General features: G+C 42.8%; 1 protein-coding gene across 11 annotated transcripts in view; it reads left to right on the plus strand.

The window, feature by feature from the left end:
- The window catches only part of scn8aa (sodium channel, voltage gated, type VIII, alpha subunit a), a 177,929-nt gene that overhangs the window by 40,048 nt on the left and 111,255 nt on the right, over window positions 1–26,626 (plus strand). For all 11 annotated transcript variants that reach the window (XM_061805759.1, XM_061805682.1, XM_061805672.1 and 8 more), the window contains 5 exons: window positions 15,654–15,875; window positions 16,100–16,163; window positions 22,198–22,339; window positions 25,712–25,918; window positions 25,985–26,266. In XM_061805759.1, the coding sequence (XP_061661743.1) occupies window positions 15,654–15,875; window positions 16,100–16,163; window positions 22,198–22,339; window positions 25,712–25,918; window positions 25,985–26,266 (917 nt within the window). The remainder of the gene's footprint in view (window positions 1–15,653; window positions 15,876–16,099; window positions 16,164–22,197; window positions 22,340–25,711; window positions 25,919–25,984; window positions 26,267–26,626) is intronic.

A 26,626-nucleotide genomic window follows, 5' to 3' on the forward strand; every position in this document is an offset into this window, starting at 1 on the left:
CATCCATCCATCCATTTTCTTAGCGGCTTATCCTCATGAGGGTAGCAGTAGTGCTGGAGCCTATCCCACCTCTTATTGGGCAAGAGGCGGGGTACACCCTGAACTTGTTTCCAGCCAATCGCAGGGCACATGGAGTCGCACTCACAATTGACACATAGGGGCAATTTAGAGTGTCCAATTAATATTGCATGTTTTTGGGATGTGGGAGGAAACCGGAATGTCCAGAGAAAACCCATACAGGCCTGGGGAGAACATGCAAACTCCACATAGGTGGGTTCGGGATTGAACCCAGGACCTCAGAACTGTGAGGCCAACGCTTTCCAGCTGATCCAATGTGCCGCCCTGGTTCTTTATTAGTTGTCATAATAGAAAAAATATGTGTTTAAAAATGAAACAATATTACAGTTATAAAGTGTTCAGGATTTTATTGAATGAAATAAGGATTTGATCCCAAAAGTGACTTTGCACTTGGTTTGGAACTCCTTGTTGGCAAGCACTGCAATGAGATTCTTGTAGTTGTTCACTAATTTTGCACATGGTTCAGGACTGATTTAAACTCTAAATCGCAAGTTTAAGAATAATAACCAAGTTTCTTGATTTCTGCTTGTAAATACCAAAACTTTAGCTCCTCCATTGCTTTTCCATCAGGTTATGGGCTGGAGGCTGACTTAGCTATTCCATGACCTGAATATCCTTCTTCTTGAGCTACTTTTTTCTTTTTTTTGCAGTGGCAATATTTTTGGTTAATCCTTATGTTGAAAGACCCATTCAGGAGGATCCATCCTCTATCACTGGGGAAACACCTGTGTCTGGATTTATTCAATGTGTGGATGCTGTTCAACAATGGAAAATAGGAATATATTGGCATTTAATTGGAATTATGTCGAGTGGCAAAGAACTCCAAGTCGACTGGATTTCAGTGATTTTGCAGCCGTCATCCACCTTTCCAGCCATTGCGTGCAGAACTCACCATTGACAGCTGCTTTCCCCTAGAGGTCTTCGGTTTTAACATAGCTGGTACCCCTATATTGTAGGCACAACCATAAAGGTCAGAACGAACTCTTTGATAGTGTTACATAATGTAGAAGGAATAAAGGACCCAAAAGGCAAACATGTGATAGAGTTGTATACATTCAATTTAATGACAAGAAGGCTGCAGATAGCGTACAAGGACAAAAGGGAAACAAAAGATGCACATAGTTCTCAAGCAGCAGCCGTAACAGGATACACTAAAGTAGACGCTGATAAAATGGTCCATGTGAGAACAAGCATTAAAAAAAGTGAAACTCAAGGTATGCCTAACTCACGAGTAGCAGCCGTAACAGTACAAACGAAGGTAAACACGTCTGTGTAAAAAAGAACCATTAATTATCCGATTGTTGAGGTTGAATCCGCACCAGAAGGAGGACGCCCGGGTCAAACACAAAACTAAGGAGAATCAAATTTGCAGTATGACCGCACTTGAGCTGACAGTATATTTACACACAATGTTAGAACCACAAGGACCACGAGTGAGAGGAAGGCGACGCTACACAATAATCTGGCATATTCCTTCTGCTTAGTCAGAAAAAAATGGCCATCTGATAATCATCCTCATTAGGTCTACAGTCCATTTTCTTAGCTGCTTATCCTCACAAGGGTCATGGGAGTGCTGTCTCTTCAGAGCCACCATCTCTAATCTGTACATCATGGCCGGCTTCTTCTGTCGCATAGAATATCAGACACATTCCGCCAACTATTTCACCCCTCTTGGACACGTTTCTTCACTTCTTTACCACACTCTCCATTGGTCTGTATTGTTGACCCCAAGTATTTGAAGTCATCCACCCTTGTCTGTCATAGTCCCAACATTCAAAGTCCCTACACACAGTTTTAGGAACTGTGCATGCCTCTTCTTCTTCTGCCGACAAAGTCGCTTTCCTCCTCTTTTTTGACCTGAATTTCTACAAACACCTTGCAGATTAACAGTGCCGGGGGCGGGCATAGTTAGCCTGGGCCACGACCTATCTATTATGGAAGTCATTTGATGAATGCTCAAATATGTTTGGCACAGTTTTACACCGGATGCCCTTCGTGCTGCAACCGTTTGCATTTATCCGGGCTTAGGACCAGCCTACAGGACGCACAGGACGCCTTCGGGCTGCAGATAGACAAAAACAAGCAATCAAATAAACAAAGTCAGCACATAAGATACACAATTCACACAATACCTAGTCTATGTTAAAGTTAAAGTCTGATAAAAGCACTCAAACACAGTCAGCACATAAGATACACAAATCACATAGTACCTGTGTGGAAATATAAAGGATATAACGATTTAAAAGATATGTGGATGTAAGGGATTCAAACCACAATGGCCCCACTCTAGGCCTATAAGCGAGTTTAAGTTGATAAGTTTAATTTCCACTCGGCCAACTTCCTAATCAGTACTCACGGTCCTTGTTGTATATGATACGTAGGTTTTGCGGGTCGTGTAAGTACTAGCGTTTGATGTTTACCTCCTCAGTAAATATTTAATTACATACGCAACTTGATATTATGCTAAGCTAGGCTAGACTAGGCCACGCAGCTTCAACGCAAATGAATACGACACCAGTTTAGGTACTAAGATTACACAGATGATGATTTTAGTCCACTGAAGTCATCACCAGGGATATCCCTCGTCGAGTATTGACCACATTCGGTCCAAATTCATTCATTCATTTTTATTTATTGTACGGTCGTGCAGGTCGGAGCCCAACACACAAGATACACAATTTATATATTACTTAATCAATGTTAAAGTTTAAGTCAGATAAAAGCTAGCAAATAAACACAGTCAGCACATAAGGTACACAAATTACATACTACCTCACATACTACCTGTGTGAAAATAATGATGGAGAGGATCTCAAAGGGGCCAATGAATTTGGGCCCAACTTCTTGGACACCACTGGCAACCACAGGTCCCCCACAAACAGCCACACCTCCTGCCCATGGTGCTAAGCCGGGAGACGGTGGCGGTCTGCCAGCATCGTGTTGCGAGAGGCGGCGCGGGCCAGTGCTTTGCAGATATTCCACCAGATACAATGATCCCACTTTAGGTACTACCTCTGGGTGTCAAGGGGCAGGAAGGGAGAGCTCTCCATCTGGACATCCATCCGGGACTTGTATATTCCTTAACACATTGGTCAATTGACTTCCCACCAGAGTCCTCCCACAATACGGTCCACAGGCACGATCATCTCCGAGGGTTGGTCCTCTGAGGAAGGCTTGTGGAGCCTTGAGAATGCAATTGGGTTGGTGTTTCTTGGGCCCAATCGGTAAGTGATGGAGAAGTTGAAGCAGGTCAGGAAAAAAGTCCACCGAGCTTGATGGGAGTTCAGCCTGCGAGTGGAACAGAGGTAGGTAAGGTTCTTGTGGTCTGTGAACATATGAAATGGAATAACAGCCCCCTCCAGTCATTCCCTCCACTCCTGCAACGCGAGGACAATGGCCAGCAGCTCCCTGTTATCAACGTCATAATTTCACTTGGGCGGACTGGGCTGATATGAGAAAAAGGCACAGGCATGAAGTCTCTGGTCGACCCAGGATCACTGGGACAGGACAGCCTCCACTCCTGAATCCAAAGCATCCATTTCAACACAGAACTGAAACTCTGGATTGGGTTAAGTCAAAAATAGGTGCATGGGTAAATAATCACCTCCGTGCAACAAAGGTCAATTCAGCATCTCAAGTCCACTCAAAAGGGATTTTAGAGGATCTAAGCCTCATCAGTGATTCCGCCTTGTGACTAAAGTTATGAATAAACTACCTAGAAATGGGCAAACCCTATGAATCTCTGCAGTTATTTCCTAAAAGTGGAGGCAGACCAATCTATCACCACCTTGCTCTTGGATGGATCTGCTCTAAAGTTCCCATTCTCTGGGATGAACAACACGAACTGGACCGAACTAGAATGGAATTCACATGTCTCTGCTTTAATGTATAACCGATTCTCCAGAAGGCATTGGAGAACCAGGCGGATATGCCATACGTGCTCCTGATGGCTTCAGGAAAAATCTAAATGTCATCTCGGAAGATTTAACAAAAATGATTGATCACGTCACAAAGGACGTCATTGATTAAGCACTTAAAAACCTTTGGTGCATTGGTTAGCCTGAATGCCATCATGAGGTACTCGAAGTGACCCAATGGGGTGTTAAATATGATTTTCCACTCGTCTCCCTCCCTGATTCTCACCAGGTGGTATACATTTCAGTGGTGGAGTTTAGTAAAAATGGTCGCCGAATGCAGCATTAAAAAGGCTGAGTCCAAAAGTGGAAGGGGGTTCTCAATAGTGATGTCATTAAGACCACTCAAATGCACACATGGACGGACAGTCTTATTTTTCTTCTCTGTGAAAAAGAACCCAGCCCCCACGGGAGACAATGAAGGATGCCTGAGATCTGAGGGATATGGACCTTAAAGGCTTTCTCTTCGAGTTTAGAAATGTGATAGTTTGACATTAGGTACATTAGTAGGACATTGGCCTTATCCTGACTGAAGACCTTCCGTCAGTCGAGGTTCTCAGCCTTTACATTGACCAGGTTAATTTGTTCAACCATCTTGTTAGCAAGTGTTCGGGGGGGGGGGGGGGGGGGGGAGACTTGCAGACCGAAGACAGTGAGCATGACAAAAGATGCTCCAGGTCGCAATGCCCAGCTTCTCTGAATTTATATGTGGATTGTGACGTTTCAACGACGGAAGACCCAAAACTATTGGCGCACAATGCGTGGGCATCACATTTAGGCTTATGACTTTGTTGTGATTGTCTGGCAGTTTAAGCGATAAGGCGTCAGTATGCTGGGTTACAACTGCCAGAGGGTATCCGTTCAGATCAGACTCCTTTGCAAACTCCAGTCTAAACAAAGGACATTTTAACTTTTTAGCGACAGAAATGTCCACAAAGTTCTCATCTGCCCATAGCCGATGAGTGCAGTGACATTAACACTGTGTGCACCAGAGGAAATGCTCCCCTGCAGTTGCATACCCCATCTCATCCGGCGGTCCCATTCAGCCGGCGTCAGTCTGAGGTGAAAAATGCCAAACAGCGCATCATTGCCATACCCCCTCTCAGCAGCAAGAACACAGTAGGAAAGGGAATGTTCCGCCACTGACAAGTTTCTTGCGCAAAATCCAGCAGCCTACCACTGGCTTCTTTGCCTCGAGCCGGGTGATCAAAAACTCTATGCATCTCAGTTAAGAAGGTGTTAAGCGAAGTCTGAACTGCCGGTTTCGCACTGCTTACCACAATCGCCCATGCTGCTGCTTTGCTGTTATGTGAACCCATGACAAAAGCAACCTTGGCTCATTTCTGTGCGAAACTTGACAGTCAGAGGTCAAACAGGAAAGAACGCCGGTGAATAAACTGCACACACAAGCCATACTCCCCAGAATAACGGGGTGGGTGCGGTATGATGGGTTGACTTGTGCTGGGGGCACGTGGAGGCGGTAGGGGCACGTTCTCGGTACGAGATCCTCCTGGGACAAAGGGAGGGTTCTCCACATCCAATCTAACGCAAAGTTGATTGACCCATGTGCTTATTGTGTCTGTCACTTTCTCCATGAGCCTGTGCAATGTTTGCTCATGCTTCCCCACCAGATTGCCTTGTTCATTAAGGCCAGGTGGACTTGGAAAGGGTCTGCAGGGTCCATGTGTTTGGCCGGATTATTCTGTTATGTAATGTAGAAGATCTGAACTACTCAAAAGGTAGACACGTGATAAAACTGCATCCACTCATTTTCATTTCAAGAAGGCTGTACATAGCATACAAGGACAAAAAGAAAATTAAATGTGCCAGCAGCAGCAGCAACAGTACAAAATAAAGCATACATGGCTAAAACTCCCGGCCCTCTCTGTGTGGAATTTGCATGTTCTTCCTGTGCCTGTGTTGGTTTTCTTCAGACACTCCAGATTCCCTCAAAAACATGCAACATTAATTGGACACTCTAAATTGTCCCTTGGTTTGATTGTGTGTGCGGCTGTTTGTCTCTATGTGCCCTGCGATTGGCTGGCAACCAGTTCAGGGTGTACCCCGCATCCTGTCCGTGGACAGCTGGGATAGGCTTCAGCACTCCTGCGACCCTTGTAAGGATAAGTGGCAAAGAAAATGGATTGATGGATGGAAACTGTTTTGCACTTTTTTACCCTAAACAAGCCTCAAAGCAATTAGATGCGGACATTGTTTCTTTTCAAATTATTGTGACAATTAATTTGCTTTTCCAGTGGACTGTGGAACCTGGGTTGATCAATGGCGCGTACGATACACAATCTAATAACTGGTTAGTATAGATAAAAACATTGTAATCCAAATGAAACAACACCATTACTCTGTGTCTCATGGTTATGTAAAAATATAATTTCAGTGGGTTTAACAAGCATTGCTGAATTGGTTTACTGTAGCCTAGCTTAATCCAAAATTTCAGGTGTGTCAGAAGAATTTAAGGTGGAGGTGGGACACCATCAAGGATCCCTCTCCTGTTTGCGCTAGTAATGGATAAGGTGACAGATGAAGTTAGACTGGATTCCCTTGGATGATGATGTTCGCAGGTGATATTGTGATCTGCAGTGAAAGCAGTTAGCAGGTTGTGGAACAATTATAAAGATGGAGGCATGCACTAGAAAGGAGAGGAATTAAGATTAGCAGAGGTAAAACACAATATATGTGCATGGATGAGAAGGACGGTGGGGGAAGAGATAGCAAGGGTGGACAACTTCAAATACTTGGGGTTAATAATACAGAGCAATGGAGAGTGTGATAAGGAAGTGAAGAAACGGTTCCAAGCAGCGTGGAACAGTTGGAGGAAGGTGTCTGGTGTTCTATGTGACAAAAGAGTCTTCACTCGGATGAAGGGCATAGTCTATAAAAAAGTGGTGAGGCCAGCCATGATGTACGAATTAGAGACGGTGCCACTGAAGGAACAACAGGAAGCAGAACTTGAGGTAGCACATCATTAAAGGGACAGCCAAAGTTTGATGTTTTGGAGACAAGGTTCGAGAGACCAGACTTTGATGATTTGGACATGTTCAGAGGAGAGAGTGAGTATATTGGTAGAAGGATGCTGAGGATGGAGCTGCCAGGCAAAAGAGAGAGAGGGAGACCAAAGAAAAGGTTGATAGATCTGGTGAGGGAGGACATGAAGACTATGGGTGTTAGTGAGGAAGTTGCACGAGATAGGCTTAGATAGAAAAAGATTACACGATGTGGCGACCCCTAATCGGGACAAGCCGAAAGGAAAAGAAGTAGAAGATGACTCATACGTACACAATCACAATTTTAGTTACGTTTCTCAATTCAGTTGCTGTTGTTTTTGGTCACTGTTTAAGGTCAACGTTTTAGTTTTGCACTCTTGCTTCAAGTGGGAGCATTCATACAACCAAACCACTCTCAAAAAGAAAAGAAAAATCCTCTCTTTCATGTATTATTGTCCTTTTTATTATTATTATTACTTATACTAGGTGGAACGGTGGTTCAGCTGGTAAAGCGTTGGCCTCACAGTTCTGAGGTCTCGGGTTCAATCCCGAACCCGCCTGTGTGGAGTTTGCATGTTCTCCCCGTGCATGCGTGGGTTTCCTCTGGGCACTCCGGTTTCCTCCCACATTCCAAAAACATGCAACATTAATTGGACACTCTAAAATATCCTCTAGGTGTGATTGTGAGTGCATCTGTTTGTCTCAATGTGCCCGGCGATTGGCTGGCAACCAGTTCAAGGTGTACCCAGCCTCCTGCCTGTTGACAGCTGGGATAAGCTCCAGCACTCCCCACTGCCCTCGTGAGGATAAGCGGCGAAGAAAATGGATGGATGGATTACTTATACTAATGTAAATAAAAACTTTGTTTTTATCACATAGCCCAAGTCGGGACTATGAGAAGCGAGGAAATATATTATAAGACGTGAAGTAAGCGCTAACACAATAAAAGGGGGTCATCCTTCTTCCATATTTTACTTCCTACCTACTGGGCTGGGTGAACGCTGCCTGCCGAGGTGGCCAAGGTAATGAGACTTTGTCTGCAGTGTGGATGAGACAGACTGCAGGGTGGCTCAACAATAACATGAAACCTCACACTAGACAATTAAAGTAGTTACACCACACAACATTGCGTTGGTTTTGAATCGCTACCTTTTCAGCCTTGGAGTTTAAATGCCCTGCATGCAGTTTCCGCCCTTCCACCAACCCCAAACCTGCCTCCGTCTCCCTCTCATGGTCCTTTGTTGTGCTGCTGTGCTATCCTTTAATATCTGCAGCCTTCCCCCTCTCTTTCCCACTATGCTCAATTGACTGTGAAATGCAAATCACACAATTATTTTGCTCGAATAATTTTTAAAAGAGCGGGAAGGCTCTTTGATATTTCTTCTTTGTTTTTGTTTCTATAGTTATATATAACCTGTCATTTTGTAACGTGTTATTTAAGTCAATTGATAGATTGATGTACTTTTTAATCATATTTACTCTCTGTATTAAGACTGTATGTTTGGGTGCTCTCCTGCTCACAATGTCATTAAATATACAGTACATGGAGTTGTCATTGCTACATTTTTGTCTTGCGATCAATCCCTTGTGTAAAGAAGACTTAACATTCATATTGAAGTTGATATGAAGAAGTGTAATATTTTCAGAATAAAACAGAAGCTGTTTTCAATCTCCCTATTTGGGTAAATGAAAGTTAGAAAAGATAATAAAAAGAGAAGATAAAAAAGAAAGATAAAAAAGGGCTTTACAGATGAGGAAGTGAACAAAATATTGACGTATTGCAATTGTTTGACGGTACCGAACTGATACGGAAGCATCAAATGCTGACTTTATGGGTGTCCTACTGTATGTTAAGTACATTATGGTGATTTTGACTGCCTCCATCTTTGTGAGATTAATTTTGTAAAATGTGATATTGTGTTAACATATTAAATTACCTTTTCTTTGCGTGATGTGTATTTTCTATATAACTTTGTTACAGTGAAGAAAATAAGCATTTGAATACCCTACTATATTGCAAGTTCTCCCACTTAGAAATCGCGGAGGGGTCTGAAATTTTCATCATAGGTGCAAGTCCACTGTGAGAGAGATAGTCTAAAAAGAAAACTCCAGAAATCACAATGTATGATTTGTTAACGATTTATTTGTGTGATATATCTGCAAATAAGTATTTGAACAACTGTCTATCATCTAGAATTCTGACCCTCAAAGACCTGTTAGTCCGCCTTTAAAATTCCACCCCCACGCTATGTATTATCCTGAATCAGATGCACCTGTGTGAGGTCGTTAGCTGCATAAAGACACTTGTCCACCCCATGCAATCTGTAAGACTCAAACTTGTAAAATAGCCAAGACCAAAGAGCTGTCCAAAGACACCAGAGACAACATTTTACAACTCCACACAGCTGGAAAGGCCTACGGAGAAATTGCCCATCAGTTTAGTGAAAAAAGATCCACTGTTGGAGCAATCATTAGAAAATGGAAGAAGCAAAACAAGACGGTCAATCTCAATCGGAGTGGAGCTCCATGCAAGATATCACCTCATGGGGTTTCAATGATCCTTAGAAAGGTGAGGAATCAGCCCAGGACTACACAAAAGGACTTGGTCAATGACCTGAAAAGAGCTGGGACCACCGTTTCCAAGGTGACTGTTGGTAATACACTAAGATGTAATGGTTCGAAATCATGCATGGCACGGAAGGTTCCCTTGCTTATACCAGCACGTCAAGGCCAAGTCTTAAGTTTGCCAATGACCATTTGGATGATACAGAGGAGTTATGGGAGAACGTTTTGTTGTCAGATGAGACCAAAATTTAACTTTTTTGTCATAATTCCACTAACCGTGTTTAGAGGAAGACGAATGATGAGTTCCATCCCAAGCCCACCATCCCTACTGTGAAGCATGGAGGCGGTAGCATCATGCTTTGGGGGGTTTCTGTCCATGGGACAGGACCACTGCACTGTATTAAGGAGAAAATGACTGCGGCCATGTATTATGAAATTTTGGGGAACAACCTCTTTCCCTCAGCCAGAGCATTGAAGATGGGTTGTGGCTGGGTCTTTCAACATAACAATGACCCAAAGCACACAGCCAGGAAAACCAAGGAGTGGGTCTGAAAGAAGAATATTAAGGTTCTGGCGTGGCCAAGCCAGTCTCCAGACCTAAACCCAATAGAAAATATTTTTTCTTAGCGACAGGCTAGAACCCTGTACGATCTAGAGAAGATCTGTGTGGAGGAATGGCCCAAAATCCCTCCTGCAGTGTGTGCAAACCTGGTGAACAACTACAGGAAACGTTTGACCTCTGTAATTGCAAACAAAGGCTACTGTACTTAATATTAAAATTGTTTTTCTCAGGTGTTCAAATACTTATTTGCAGCTGTATCACATAAATAAATCATTAAAAAAATCATACATTGTGATTTCTGGATTTTTCTTTTTGGATTATCTCTCTGCACCTACAATGAAAATTTGAGACACCTCCATTATTTCCAAGTGGGAGAACTTGCAGTATAGCGGGGTGTTCAAATACTTATTTTTTTCACTCTTGATAAGGTGACATGTCATCGATGCTTTTTTCTCTTATATCACAATACTGGTATTTTAGGCACAGTACTGCGAGTCTTGTGTTGTGGTTTATGCTGCGTTTTCCACCCAATGAAAAACTCCACAAACCCTTGTCTGTAATAATAATGACATTCAGACCCCCCCCCAAAAAAAAATTGATATCATGAATACATAATTTTTTTTCAATAATTCAATTAAAAAAGTTCAACTTTCATCCAAACACAATTCCATGGAAATTGTAACGTTGTTAGGCATAAAAACAGAATGCAATTATTTGCAAATCATGTTCAACTTACATTTAATTGAATACGCTACAAAAACAAGATATTTAATGTTCAAATTGCAAATAATCATCAACATTGAATATTACGGTGTCATACACCAGCGGCACAGGGACTGACCCAAATGCAGGACTCCGAGGTGAGGGCATGATATTAAGAGTGGTTTTATTCCAGAAGGAGGTCGAACATGAAAAGGCATTCCAAAACAGGTGGAAGCACAAAAACGCTCGCCAACAGGCAAGATCCAAAAACGTGCACAAAGTCCAAAAACTACTAAGCAAACTTAGAAACATGGACAAGACGTGGTCAAACTAAAGAGGCGTAGGCTCCCTGTAACAAAGGAATGCTCTCCACTAATCTTGCGAACTGACGCACAGTAGCGGAGGATCCCAGGATGCAGTAAAGCATACGCAACAAACTGGCAAATGCTGATGACACATTCACCACTTAAGTGCTTGGTCAATTAGTGTCCAAAATATAACACACCTGTGTAACAGCTGTCAGAGGTGGTACCGCCCAGGGCAGTGGTTTGGCCATGCCCCTCACAGGAAGCACCGCCCATGGCAGTGGCTTGGCCATCCCCCTGACATATGGTTGCAACACATTCCAAAAAAGTTATGACATGGTTATAATTACCATGGTGTTACATCACCTTTTCCTTAAACATTCAATAAATATTTGGGAACTGAGGACACTCTTTTTGTAGCTTTGTAGGTGGAATTCTTTTGCATTGCTTGTTGTACAGCTTTAGCTCTTCAACAGTCTAGGGTCTCTGTTTCCATATTTTACGCTTCGTAATGCGCTACTTACTTTCACTGGGAGACAGGTCTGGACTGGAGGCAGGCCAGTATAGTAGTCGCATTCTTTTAATACAAAGCCACACTGTTGTAACACATGCAGGTTAGGGTTTGGTATTGTCTTGCTGAAATAAGCAGCTGTATCCATGAAAAGGTCATTGCTTGGATACTTCTCCAAAAGCCAAGAAGTACCTTTCAGCATTAATGGTGCCTTCACAGATGTGTTATGTCTAATTTGTCCATGTGATTGCTTTTCAGATTCAGGCTTTTGAACTTTGCATCCATAACAGTCAGGATGGTTGTTTTCTTCTTTGGCCCGGAGGACATGATGTCCATAATTTCCATAGCAAATTGAAAAGTGGATCACAGAACAATTTTCCACTTTGCATCAGTTAATCTTCAATGAGCTCGGGCTCAGAAAAACTGGTGGTGTTTCTGGGTGTTGTTGACAAATTACTTTTTCTTTGTATAGTAAAGTTTTAAGTTGCATTTACTGATTTAGCACCAAACTGTATCTACTGACAATGGTTTTATGAAGTGTTCCTGAGCCCGTGTTGTGATATCCTTTACACATTGGGATCAATTTTTGATGTGGTTCAGCCTGAGGGGGGATCAAAAGCCACAGACACTGATTTTTGATTTTGGCCTAGCGTCTTGTATACAGTGTTTTTACTTTATATATATGCTTTTTGAGAATGTGTTGCTCCCATAAAGCTCAAAGTTAATGATTATTTGTAGAAAAACAATCAAGTTTATCAGTTTGAACATTAAAGATCTAGTCTTTGTAGTGTATTCAAATAAATACAGGTTCAACATGATTTGTGATCTGTTTTTACTCATGTTTAACACAATGTTCCAACTTCATAGGAATTGGGTTTGTAGACTATTGATTCAGAGCCCACAACTTAAACAATTTCAAGTGTTTCTTTGTTCATTTTTCAATAAAAGTCTGTCTCATCAAACCCACGAAATAAGGAATTTGAATACTGTAAAGACATCAGGCCAGCCTTTGCAGGCCATAAATGTTTTAAATTGAGTATCACACACTGACTGATATTCTACTAAACTCAAACCACTTGCATAGACTTCCCCAAATGCTCCACTTTTGTTTAACTGTTTCAGTTGGGTTCAATATGGGTAAGACTGCAGACTTGATAACTGTCCAGAAGACAATCATTAATACCCTTCATAGGATGGGCAAGCCACAAACATTCATACCTAAGGAGGCTGGTTGTTGAGTGTTGTGTCCAACCATATCAATCGAAAGGTGAATGAAAAGAGAAAATGTGCTAGTATAAGATGCACTAACAAAAGAGATCACTGTGGGCTTCAGTGGATTATAAAACAGAAGATTAAATTATCTGGCAGAGATCCAGAAAAAGTGGAATGAGGTGGGAGTCACAGCTTCAAAAAATATAATGTTCAGACACACCCGGTAGATGGGCTACAACTGTCGGGTTCCTCAGTTCAAGCCACTTCTGAGCCTGAGCCATGCAATGTAGGAAGCGTCTCAATTGCGCCAAAGAGAAATACGACTGGACTGTTGGCCAGTTGTCCATTGTCCTCTTTTCCTTGGAAAGTAAAGTAAGCCTTTTATTTGGGAATCTAGGTCCAAGACTTGAAGTTAAGTGTGAAATATCCACGATCAGTCATTATTTGGGTGCAATATCCATTGCAGGTGTTGGTAAACACTGTTTTCTCAAATCCAAGGTCACTGCAAGAGTCTAACAGAATGTTTTCGAGAACTTAATGATTCCTTCTACTGAGGATCTGTATGGAGATCCGTGTCTCATCTTCTAGCAGTACCTGGCCCCTACTCATACCACCAGAAGCACCAAAACCTTGATTGATGCCCATGCCATCACAATATTTGACTGGGCAGCCAACTCACCAGATCTAAACCTCATTGAGAATCTATGGAGTATTATAAAGAGGAAAATGAGGGCCACCAGACTTAAAATAAATAAATGGCGTTAAGCATCAAGGAAATCGAGCTTCCATGACTCCAAGGCAATGCAAGGGAGCAATTTAAGAAAAGAATTCCCATTCTATTTTTTCAATTCCTGAATTTGTGTGTTTCATGAACTGGAAGTATGTGAAAAAAATGTTTGAAATTGTTTAAATTGTGGGCCCTGCATCTAAAATCTTTGAAAGTGTTTACTGTTTAAAAGGAATTGCAACAAAAATGTATTCCTTGTGTTTAGGTGTGTCATAATCGTACTGAGATATGTTTTTCTATAGACAGTTTACTCACTTCTTCAATACATATAGTAGTGTTCAAAATAATAAGTCCAGTGTGACTAACCAGACTAATCCACATTTTCAATGTGTTTTGTATTGCTATATTCCAAACAAGTTACCAGTAGGTGCAGTAGAGACTCAGAAAACCAACAAAACCCAGCATTCATGATGTACAGACTCTTAAGGCGGTGCAATCGGGCAATTTGGTGAAAGGGGTGTGTTAAAAAACAGGAATCTACATTGACTTTGCATTCTCAAAGCTATTTTTTACAAACATTTTTGTTTCTAGGATTTACCAATCCTATAAATCACTAAACTAATATATAGTTGTATTATCACAGTTTTTTCTTTTTAAATAACTGCTTCACATCTGTGTGTCATGGAGTCAACCAAGTTGTGGCACCTTTCAGCTGTTGTACTACTCCAAGATTCCTTAACCATATTCCACAATTCATTACCGTTTCTTGGTTGTTCATCAGAAACACAATTTTTGATGTAACCTCAAAAATTCTTGATTGGATTAAGGTCCTGGGATTGGGCTAGCCACCCAATGACATTATCTTTGTGGGTTTGTAATCAAGACTTTGCATGTCTATGTGTGTGTGTGGGGTCATTGTCTTGTTGAAACGATCATTTCAAGGGCATGTCCTCTTCAGTATGTTGACCTATGCAGACCAATCCATGATCCCTGCTATACGGTATATAGGCCCAACACCATCGTAGGAGAAACATTCCTATATCAGGATACATGCACCATTATGCTTCACTGTCTTCACTGTGTACTGTGGCTTGAATTCAGAGTTTGGGGGTCATCTCACAAACTGTCTCTGGCTCCTGGATGGAAAAACAACAATTTTAGTTTCATAAGTCCACAAAATGTTACTCCATTTCTCTTTCTTCTGTCAATGCCTTTTTTTTTTTTAACAGAGGACTTTGTGGGGGTTTATTGTAAATAGATGAGCTTCACACAGACGGCATCTCACTGTGATAGGACTTACATGTAACTCCAGACAGTCTGATCATCCTGGAGCTGATCATTGGCTGATCCTTTGCCATTCTGTTGATTCTGTGATCCATTTTGATAGTTGTCTTCCATTTTCTGCCACGTGTCTCTGGTTTTTATCTTCATTTTAAGGCATTAGAGATCATTTTAGCTGAACAGCCTATAGATTTTTTCTTCACCTCTTTGTAAAGTTTCCTCTCTCCAATCAAACTTTAAATCAAAGTACATTTTTCTTCTGAGCAATGTTTTGAACGACACATTTTCCACCGGCTTTCAAGAAGAAATACATGTTCAACAGGTGCTGGCTTCATCCTTAAATAGGGACCACCTGATTCACACCTGTTTTTCACAAAATTGATGACGTCACTAGTTGAATGCCACACTGCTATTTTTTTTCCGAACACACCCCTTTCAACAAATTGCACAGCCTTAAGAGTGTGTATATCATGAATGCTGGGTCTTGTTGGCTTTCTGGGAATCTACTGAACTTACTGGTAACTTGTTTGACATGTGGCAATAAAATATATATTGAAAACGTGGATTCATCTGGTTAGTCACATTAGATTACTATTATTTTGAACACTACTGTACCATACAGATGTTGCGATGTATCATCAATATTTTTCCTCCAAAAGACCAATATACCAAAGTCATAGTAAGCTCGACTACAATTTCCACCCAAGGAGAGTGTCCAAAGGGTCATACCTTCCAAACCTGTCTGTCCTGCATCATCAATCTGTGTGCTTCTGTTTGCGTGGCACCTCTCTCAGGCCTGAAGACCATTGTGGGAGCCCTCATTCAGTCAGTCAAGAAACTTTCAGATGTGATGATCCTGACCGTCTTCTGCCTCAGTGTCTTTGCACTCATTGGTCTGCAGCTCTTTATGGGCAACCTGCGCCACAAGTGCGTCATCTGGCCCATCAACATAACCGAGACCTACGTGGCCAATGGCAGCATGAGCTTCGACTGGGATGAGTACATCATGAACAACAGTAAGTGGGAGAGAAGGGCCTGGCTTTGTGAGTAACCTACCGTATAGGTCAGCCAATATGCTGCCACAATAAAACAAGATGCCAATGTGACCTGGCAAGACAAAAAGAATTGGTGTGAAATAAGCTCAATTGAAAATCCACCTGTGAACTTTTTCCAAAACAATTAAGCGTGTTATATAGAATGTGAATAATGCCTGACTGTAACCATTTTTTTTGTTCTTCAGCAAATTTCTACTTCCTCCCTCACCAGTCCGATGCCCTTCTCTGTGGAAACAGCTCAGACTCAGGGTGAGTATATCTCGTACCCTTCCTCAGTGTGCCTGAAATGATCTGACATTGTCAATACAGCAGTACCTCCATTGTCCAAAGCACTCATCCTCACATGGATCGTGAGAAGTTTTATGACATTAGTGGTGAGGTTCATTTTAATGCACCCCTATGTGGGGAACAAGCCAGTGCAATCTGTAGGCAGGTCCAAATATGAGCGTTCATCTAAACAAGACCAAACTGTATCAGTCAAGGCCCGGGTTAACAACACCTGGCCCTGGCACTGTTAACCTCCAGCGTGTCGATGAAAATTCAGCTACTGTGGGTCGTCAACAAAGAAGAGGAGGAAACCGGATTTGTCGGGAGAAGAAAAAAAGGAATGCACAGAGCCTACAACTGAGTGTAGGTACATTGAATGTTGGGACTATGACAGGAAAGCCTCAGGAGTTGGGTTACATGATGATAAAGAGAAAGGTTGATATATTGTACATCCAGGAGAGTAGGTAGAGAGGTAGTAAGGTTAGAAGTTTAGGAGCAGGGTTTAAATTATTTTACCATGGAGTAGATGGGAAGAGAAATAGAGTAGAGGTAATTTTAAAGGCAGAGCTGGCTAAGAATGTCTAGAAGGTGAAAAGAGGATCAGATTGAGTGATGAGGCTGAAATTTTAAATCGAGACTATTATGTATAATGTGATTAGCGTCATGAGCAAGTGGCTCGGGGACGGTCCCAAATGCAGGACTCAGAGGCAAGGGCATGATATTAAGAGTGGTTTTATTCCAGAAGGAGGTTGAGCGCTAGGCAACAGGCAAGATACAAAAATGTGCACAAGGTCCAATGACTACAACGCAAACTTACAAACATGGACAAGACGTAATCAAACTAAAGACGGAAAGTGTCGCTGTGACAGAGGCACAAACTTGCGAACTTACGTACAGTAGCGGAGTATCCCAAGATGCAGTAATGCAAACGCTAAAAAGTGGCAAATGCCGATGGCACATTCACAACTTAAATGTCTGGTCAATTAGTGTCCAAAATGTAACGCAGCTGTGTGACAGCTGTCAGAGGTGGTACTGCCCAGGGCAGTGGTTTGGCCATGCCCCTCACAGGAAGCACCGCCCATGGCAGTGGCTTGGCCATGCCCCTGACAGATTAGTGGGTATGCCCCACAGGTAGGATGTGACCTACAGTTGAAAGAGAAATTCTAGAAGGAACTATATGAAGTAATTCTGAGCATCCCAGACAGAGAGAGAGAGTTGTGATTGGTGCAGATTGTAATGGACATGTTGGTGAAGGAAACAGGGGCAATGAAGATGTGATGAAGGAAAGGAACTTTGTTTACAGCTGTCAGACTGGGACAGTTGCCATTGAGAAGACGCTGTGCCACCTGCTATGGGAGACGGACAACAGAGATTTTCGTATTTTTCCGATGCCCCTTCTGACACGGAAGCTCTTTTCAAAGAAGAGAACATCTCACAATCGAGTGAAGTGACCGCAGCAATATTACCCTATCGATTCGAGCCATATTTAGATGATATACGGATCACTTTTGACTAACAGCAGACTCCCCAACAGTATTTATGACAGCATGTAGAGTACTCAGGAGGACCCATTAAGGTTGAAGTAACTGGGTGGTGGGGGGGAGCTCCTTTCTCCTCCCAAACGTGGCCAAACACCCCCCCCCGACCCACCTCTGCGGGGGCAATGAACAACCCCGCCGGCGAGCGTCTACAACGCCGCCGAGAGACAACAACGCCACAGCCACATCGACACATTTAGCACCCCTGACCTACGTACTTATTTAGTTATTATGACACTACTTTATTATTATGACACAGATCTTTTGTTACTTTTGAGAGGATTAAGTCATCCCCCTCAACTATTATTTTTTTTAAATAGCTCTCTACACACATACCTGTCATTTGAAACCCACGAAGCTCTCGTCCTTTGCACCTATGCAATCCATTTTTCATGCCGAAATGTGTGAAGAGTTAATCCATCCTCCTGAGTGTTTGAGCAATATTCAGCAATACAACGTGACGACATTTTGGCTAACACGCAGGAAAAAACAGCTACTTTCCCGCCGGTAAAACTGGTATAAACACATGAACCCGCCAGCGTGGGTGTCTCGAAAAAAAACGTCACTTCCTGATTCTTATCCAAAACGAATGCCTCGAGAGGATTTTCATGACGTAAGATACTAAAATCCATATACGACAACATCATGACGTGTGGTGAAAAAACGGATGGGTCCATTCCGGCTGCCTTTTTTTTTAAATTAAAAACATACTAACATACTAATAGACCTTTAAAGTGCAGGTATCCCCTCCTTGAGCCGTCACCTTATGGTGATGGAGGTGTTTGTGTGTCCCAATGAACCTTGGAACTACTGTAAGTTGTCTGGGGCTTCCCGCCCCTCTTGAGGTCACCCATGGCAAACAGTTGGTGAGGGACCAGACAAAGTACGTCTCCATAACCCGTATGACCAATAAGAACAGTGAATTCAGTTTTCCCCCTCAGGAGCCAGGCCTGGAGGTGGGGCTTGAAGGCAAGTGCCTGGTGGCCGGGCCTGCACCCATGGGGCTCGGCTGGGCACAGCCCAAAAGGGTAACATGGCCCTCCTTCCCATTGTCTTGCCATCTGTGAGAGGGGCCATAGGGGTCGGGTGCAATATGAGCTGGCTGATAGCCGAAGGCGAGGACCTTGACGATCCGTTCCCCGGCAACAGAAACTAGCTTTAGGGACATGAAATGTCACCTCTTTGGCAGGAAAGGAGCCCGGCCTGTTGCGTGAAGGCAAGAAGTTCCGACTAGATATAGTCGGAGTCGCCTCTATGCACCACTTGGGTTCTGGTACCAGTCCTCTTGCGAGGGGTTGGACTCTGTTCCACTCTGGAGTTGCCCACGGTGAGAGGCGGCAAGCAGGTATGGGTGTATTTATTTTCCCCCGGCTGGGTGCCTGGACGTTGATTGATGAGTGGGTAGCCTTCCTCCACCCTCAGTTGGGGGGATGGCTCCTGACTGTTGTTTCTGCCTATGGACCAAACAGCAGTTCAAAGTACCCACCCTTTTTGGAGTCCTTTGAGGTATTGCTGGAGAGTGCTCTCTCTGGGTACTCCATTATTATACTGAGGGACTTCAATGCCCGCGTGGGTACTAACAGTGAGACCTGGAAGGGCATGATTGGGAAGAACAACCCCCCCCCCCCCCCGATCAGAACACGAATGGTTTTCTGTTATAAGGCGTAAGGGTGTCCACATGTTTACTTGGCATCAGGACACCCTAGGTCGCAGTTCAGTGATCGACTTTGTGGTCGTGTCATCGGACTTGCGGCTGCATGCCTTGTACACTCGGGCAAAGACAGGGGCAGAGCTTTCAACTGATCACACCTGGTGGGGAGTTGGCTCCGATGGTGGGGGAAGATTCAAGTCCAAAATGCCCAAATGTATTGTAAGGGTCTGCTGTGAACGGCTGGCAGATTCCCCTGTCAGAAGTAATTTCAACTCCCACCCCTGGAAGAACTTTGCCCATGTTCCAGGGAAGGCGGGGGACATCAAGTCCGAGTGGGCGATGTTCCACATTTCATTGCTGAGGTGGCCGACCGGAGCTGGGGCCGTAAGGTGGTTGGTGCCTGTCGTGGCGGCAACCCCCGAAGACATTGGTGAACACGAACAGTGAGGGATCCCATCAGGCTGAAGAAGGAGTCCCATTGGGGATTTCTGGCCTGTGGAACTAATGAGGCAGCGTGTAGGTACCTGCTGGCCAAACGAAATGCAGCTTTGGTGGTTGCTGAGGCAAAAATCCAGGCGTGGAAGGAGTTCGGTGAGGCCATGGGAAACGACTTAAAGATGGCTTCGAGGAAATTGTGGTCCACCGTCCAACATCTCAGGAGGGGGAAGCAGTGCACTGTCAACACTGTGTATAGCAGTGCTTCTCAGTTATTTTCTGTTATACCCTACCTAACAGAAAGAAAACAATTCGCCTCCCCACTCTCTGCCGTGATTATAAATATTATTTGTCTATAAAATTGTTATAAGTACAACTCTGCAGAACATCCTTATGTATCCCTATTAACATTTAAAAAAATTAAATACATTTTAAAACTATAGTTCAACTTACAACAAAGAATAACTTTGTTGACATTCTTTTTTAGTCTTTAACAGAAATGATTTTAAGCGCATCAGTTTGGCTGAAAAAAAAATCATTGTTTGAACTGTAAATAGGTAGCACGTTGGTTCAGCTGGAAAGTGTTGGCCTCACAGTTCTGAGGTCCCTAGTTTGATCCTGGTCCCACCTGTGCGGAGTTTGCATGTTCTTCTCGTGCCTGTGTGGGTTTTCTCCGGGCACTCATGTTTCCTCCCACATCCCAAAAACATGCAACATTATTTGAACACTAAATTGCCCCTAGGTTTTATTGTGAGTGTGGCTGTTTTTCTCGATGTGCCCTGTGATTGGCTGGCAACCAGTTCAGGGTGCCCGTTGACAGCTGGGATAGGCTCCGGCACTCCCGGCAACCCTTATGAGGATAAGCGGCTAAGAAAATGGATGGTTGGATGGATGGATGGATGGATGGATGGAAACTGTAAATATTTTTGACAGACTTATTGCACCATTTGATCGTGAAAACTAAAACTACCTCAAATAAATAATAACTTCAAATTCAACACGGTGGGTGCACTTGGCCATTAAACCTGATTCTTATTCTGATGACTAAAGATTGACATCTCTCCTAGCCAATGTGATGCCAGTAAGTATCTCCGACAATGGGCAAAGGCCAATGGGAGAGCAGTTCTATTGCGATGCTTTGAAACCAAGATAGTGTACAGGATGTTTACATTCGGTGGAATCCACCACCATTTTTCTCCTTTTGTATCCTGAATTTCCTTCATAGCTAGAGACAAAAACTTTCACAAGTAGAAGAACCACTGTACCTCTAAAAGGTTACTTGCAATTCCCTTGTCGTAATTGTAACATTGTATGCAGCACAATGTACCGTCATCCAAACAAGCCTCCACATGTCATTAGTGACGTTATTTGCCCATAACAAATAACACCTGGATATGCGCTTCTTTAAATGAATTAAACTAATTGTCATATTTTGTCCCTGTGTGTTTCTTTCGGCTTGTCCCTTTCGGGGTCGCCACAGCGTATCATCTCAGATGGACGCATATATACGTTTGGCACAATTTTTACGCCGGATGCCCTTCCTGACGCAACCCTTCTCAGGGAGTGGAGGCCCCAGTGGGATATGAACCCAAAACCCCTGGTTTACCAAACCAGTGCTCTAACCACTGAGCTACGGGGCCTCTGCTATGGTCAATAAAGTAATGATATATTTTCCATATTCCATATAAGGTAAATCATTTTGAAGTGCTAAAAACATGAGAAGATCAAATATAACATAGAACTGAATTGTTGTGATATCGTTAAAGACATTTTTACATCTCTTTTGGCTAGATTTTTGTGCGGACCTATGAACCCCCGGATGTCAGCGGGCCAGGTGCTTATACTTTCTAGCATGGGGCCCTCCCCACCTATAAAAACATCAAGTGCCATTATCACATTTGGCGGAATTGCCAATTCCTCATTCCTTTTAACTTGAACAATTGGTATTAATATGAAGTGCAATTGGTCATCAAACTCTGGCTACACCTTGAAAAAAATACATCTTCCTTAAAGCGTAATGTACTTTGTGTTCTTTTGTTTTTCTGACACCGTAAGTGAGGAAGCAATCTGGTCTTTGTTGGTTTTATGACAAAAAAAAAACAGAAAACCTTGATAATATCAAAGTGAGAAGGACAGAGACAGACAAAACAAAATTATCTATGTCCAGCTGAATCTTGTACCAGCCAATGACTCCAGGAAACTAATTCCTTGTGTGTTGTTACACACTTTGCCAATAAACCTGATTCTGATTCTGATGAACTCCAAAAATGGTTTCAACTTGAGGCCATATTTTTCAGTAGCATATTTTGCACCACTCTTTAGGTTTCCTCACTTAAGCGTACCACTGTAAAAAAATGTGTCATTCTGAATCCTTGCTTCCTTCCTCTCTCAGTCGTTGCCCGGAGGGCTACACGTGCATGAAAGCTGGGAGGAATCCAAACTATGGTTACACTAGCTTCGACAGCTTTGGATGGGCCTTCCTAGCTCTTTTCCGACTCATGACACAAGACTTCTGGGAAAACCTCTACATGCTGGTAAAGTTGATATCTTCACCTACTGAAAAATACTGTCACACTCAGTTGCTACATACAACATTAACCCGAGTTGCAATAAAATCATTTTACACTTGATGCTACGTGAGTCCCGAGATTCACACACCTGCCCGAGTCTCAACCCAGGAAGAAAGAATCCCTGCAGTTTATCATCATGGAGTACAGCTACAGTAATCCTGAGCTATAATGTTTCTTTCTTTGCAGTCCCACTGTATTGCAGATTTTTATTGCAGTCATTCCTCTTTTTTTTATACTGTTTGTACAATATCTTACTGTTATTCATGCTCATACTGTTATTCTTGCTCTCTCTAAATATGTGTTTAGGCCCATTATAACTGGAAATGTTTCAGAATGAATATCCATCCATCCATCCATCCATCCATCCATTTTCTTAGCCGCTTATCCTCACAAGTGCCATGGGAGTGCTGGAGCTTATCAAAGCTGTCAATGGGAAGGAGGCGGGGTACACCCTGAACTTGTTGCCAGCCAATTGCAGGTCACATAGAGACAAACAGCGACACTCACAATAACACCTAGGGGCAATTTAGGGTGTCCAATTAATGTTGCATGCTTTTGGGATGTGCGAGGAAACCGGAGTGCCCAGAGAAAACCCACGCAGGCACAGGGAGAGCATGCAAACTCCATTACAAGAGGGGCCTGGATTGAACCCTGGACCTCAGAACTGTGAGGCCAATGCTTTCCAGCTGCTCCATCGTCCTGCAAAATATATATGTATAAAAAATGAAAAAATAAACGTACAATTATAACCAGCATACAATGCAAGAAATATTAAAAATGGAAGTACTCTTAAAGGTATGAGAAAAAGAAGAGTTTTCAACCACGTCTCAAACACAACTCAGACCCTGTTTACAAAAAATGCACTTAAACAAATATCAAGCATTTGACACGGAGTTATAAATATATTAATGCCATAAAAGGCAATATCAAGTTTCCAGTTGGATAAGGTTTCTTTAAATACGATGAAAATATTCAATGGTGGCGGCACAGTGACGCAGCTGGAAAGCATTGGCCTCACAGTTCTGAGGACCCGGGTTCAGCCTCAGGCCTCCCTTTGCATGTTCTTCCTGTCCTTGTCTGGGTTTTCTCCAGGCACTCCAGTTTCCTCCCACATCCCAAAAACATGCAACATTAATTGGACTCTCTAAATTGCCCCAAGGTGTGATTGTGAGTACTACTGTTGTCTGTCTCTGTGTGCCCTGCGACTGGCTGGCAACCAGTTCAGGATGTGCCACGCCTCTGGCCCGAAAACAGCTGGGATAGGCTCCAGGACTCCCAAGACCCTTATGAGGATAAGCGGCTAAGAAAATGGATGGATGTATATATATTCACACGCACACACACACACAAACACACACACACACAACACACACACACACACCACACACACACCACACACACACACACCTATACATGTAAGGATTTGCGAAATTGCTCCAAAAATTCCCTTTACAATAAATAATGAATTGTTCATTGCTTTATGCCAGTGAGGCCTAGTGAGAGACGGAACAAATGAATGGTCTTCTACTAGATTTCAGGACGTACATACAGAATTCAATGTACAGCATTCACTTTTTCTGACATTTTTGCTTGTGGGTGTGCTGTGAAATTTTTCAATTGTAAAATATGTGACTTGGTTTCATAAAGCACAATCTCTGCTCTAGTCTATTCTAATCAGTGAGGTCAAACCAACATTACAACATAGAAACAATGGGTGCTAACTCATTTTAATTAATCCATCCATCTATTATCCAAGCTGCTTATCCTCACAAGGGTCACTGGAGAGCTGCAGCCTACCCCAGCTACTTTGTGCAAAAGGCAGACTCCATCCTGAACTGGTTGCCAGTCAGTTGCAGGGGAGATATCAACACCCTCACTGAGAAGGAATTGATTACATCCTGTCCGCGCCAAAGTCAGGAGTGTGTACCACTACACCATCAGCGCCTTTTAACTAAATTACTTTATTGTAATTAAACTACTTCACACACACCAAAACCTTCTAGCATGATTTGACAGAACACCTGCGTGTTCACTTACAACGGTTAGTGCTCACTCTACCGTGCTAGGTTACATGACATTTTGTTGCTTGCAAGCGTTATTGTATTAAAAGTATGTGAACATATCTCAAGCAAACCTTAAACAAATGTCCTCTCCCAAGCACCGGTGGCCACCAAACATGTTTATCCTCATTTTGTTATTATAGACGCGTGATCCATTATTGTTGTTGTCAGAATGATAATTAGTGGATCCTGTTGTTTTTGAGTTGACAAGATAAAGCCCAGTGATCATAAAAGATGTGATGGTGTGGTAACGGAATACAAGATTTTACAAGTCGTGAAAGACCAAATTACATGTTGTCTGTCTCACACTACTGACATGATTTCAAAAAAAAAAACAACAACTTTATTTGATACGCATCAAATATTGTTAAGATGGGCGCACACATTCTGATATTTAACATTCTAACAGATTTTTAAGATGTGAGAGAACCCGCACATAAGGACATTATTGGTGCCTGGCAACAGCACCAGCTGCGAGCATCTTCGTTGTCTTTGTTCCATTTCACATCACAATCACAGACTCTGTTGACCACACTCAAAGATTTTCCATCATTCATCTATCCATTTTCTGAGCCACTTATCCTCACAAGAGTCGCAGGAGTGCTGGAGCCTATCCCAGCTTTCTTCGAGTAAGAGGCGGGGTAATCCTGAACTGGTTGCCAACCAATCGCAGGGCACACAGAGACAAACAACCATTCACACTCAAACTAATGAATTAATCCACATAGAAAATAATGCATGTTTTTGGGATGTGGGAGGAAACCAGAGTGCCCGGAGAAAACCCACACAGGCATGGGAAGAACATGCAAACTCCACACAGGTGAGGCTGGGATTTGAACCCCAGTACCCAGTACTTTAAGGCAGACGCTCAAACTAGTGGCTGTCACCAGATTTTTCATCATAAACACTGACCTCCAACAGTCACGATTATCGGCCCCTGATGGTATTCCAAGCAGACCAGCAGGCAAACTCACTATTACCTCACACCACAAGAATTGCTCAGGCTAATCTTTTACAGATTCAATAATCGGGCCTTTGCTTATTTTGATTGGGTGAATGGGAAAGTGCTCAAATCTGCCATTATTATCGGTCGTGTACCCCGTTTAACTCACTACTAAGTCTATTGACCATATCAATGTGATTTAGTGACATGGCACAATGATTCCACTTGAAATGTTGGACTCTGGGGCTTTTTAGAAACAACAATACCTGTTAAACTTCTACAGTGTCTTTTCCCCACTAACAGAATGAATCATTTAAATGTATCTCTCAACAGACACTGAGGGCGGCAGGAAAGACCTATATGATCTTCTTTGTGTTGGTGATCTTTGTGGGTTCTTTTTACTTGGTCAACCTGATCCTGGCTGTGGTGGCCATGGCCTATGAGGAGCAGAACCAAGCCACCATGGAGGAAGCCCAGCAGAAGGAGGAAGAGTTTAAAGCTATGCTGGAGCAGCTCAAGAAACAACAGGAGGAAGCTCAAGTCAGTATCTTATGGGAGATCCCACTGCTACTGTTAGATGCTATTAATGCATATGTTTATCATTAGACTGGTGCCATGGCAACCTCAGCTGGAACAGCATCAGAAGAGGCCGTCGAGGATGATGGGGGAGGGCGGCTTTCATGCAGTTCTTCTGAGATGTCCAAGCTCAGCTCCAAGAGTGCCAAAGAGAGGCGGAACCGTAAGAAGAAGTGGCGGCAAAAAGAGCAAGAGAAGGAGAAAGGTGACAGTGAGAAGTTTGTCAAGTCCGAGTCAGACGATGGCAGCAAGAGGAGCCGCTTCCGCTTTCCCGATAACCGCCTGGGTCGAAAATCTTCCATTATGAACCAGGTGAGGAGCATTTCCCTGATGTCTGACCACAGTTGTACCTTGAAGTTCTATCACAATTCTGGTCCAACTTCGAATTTAGTCAAACAACAGTTAAACAACATTTCTCATTCCATTGCAAAAATATTACCGCCGCAAAACCTTTCACTGGTAAGGTAATGTTTTAAGCTACATTTCGACACTATCTATTGTCATGTAATTTTTAAAAAAATAATTAGTAATAATAATTAGTTTAGCAGTTAGTATTAATATCTTAAAAGCAATGAAACACCTTTTAACACTTTAACCCATCGTAATGATTGAGGAAAGGTAAGAAAATTCATTTAACAGTCACACAAGTATAAAATGAAATTCCTCTTCTGT

The sequence above is a fragment of the Syngnathoides biaculeatus genome, chromosome 2, assembly GCF_019802595.1.
Source record: "Syngnathoides biaculeatus isolate LvHL_M chromosome 2, ASM1980259v1, whole genome shotgun sequence".
NCBI classification, from domain to species: domain Eukaryota; kingdom Metazoa; phylum Chordata; class Actinopteri; order Syngnathiformes; family Syngnathidae; genus Syngnathoides; species Syngnathoides biaculeatus.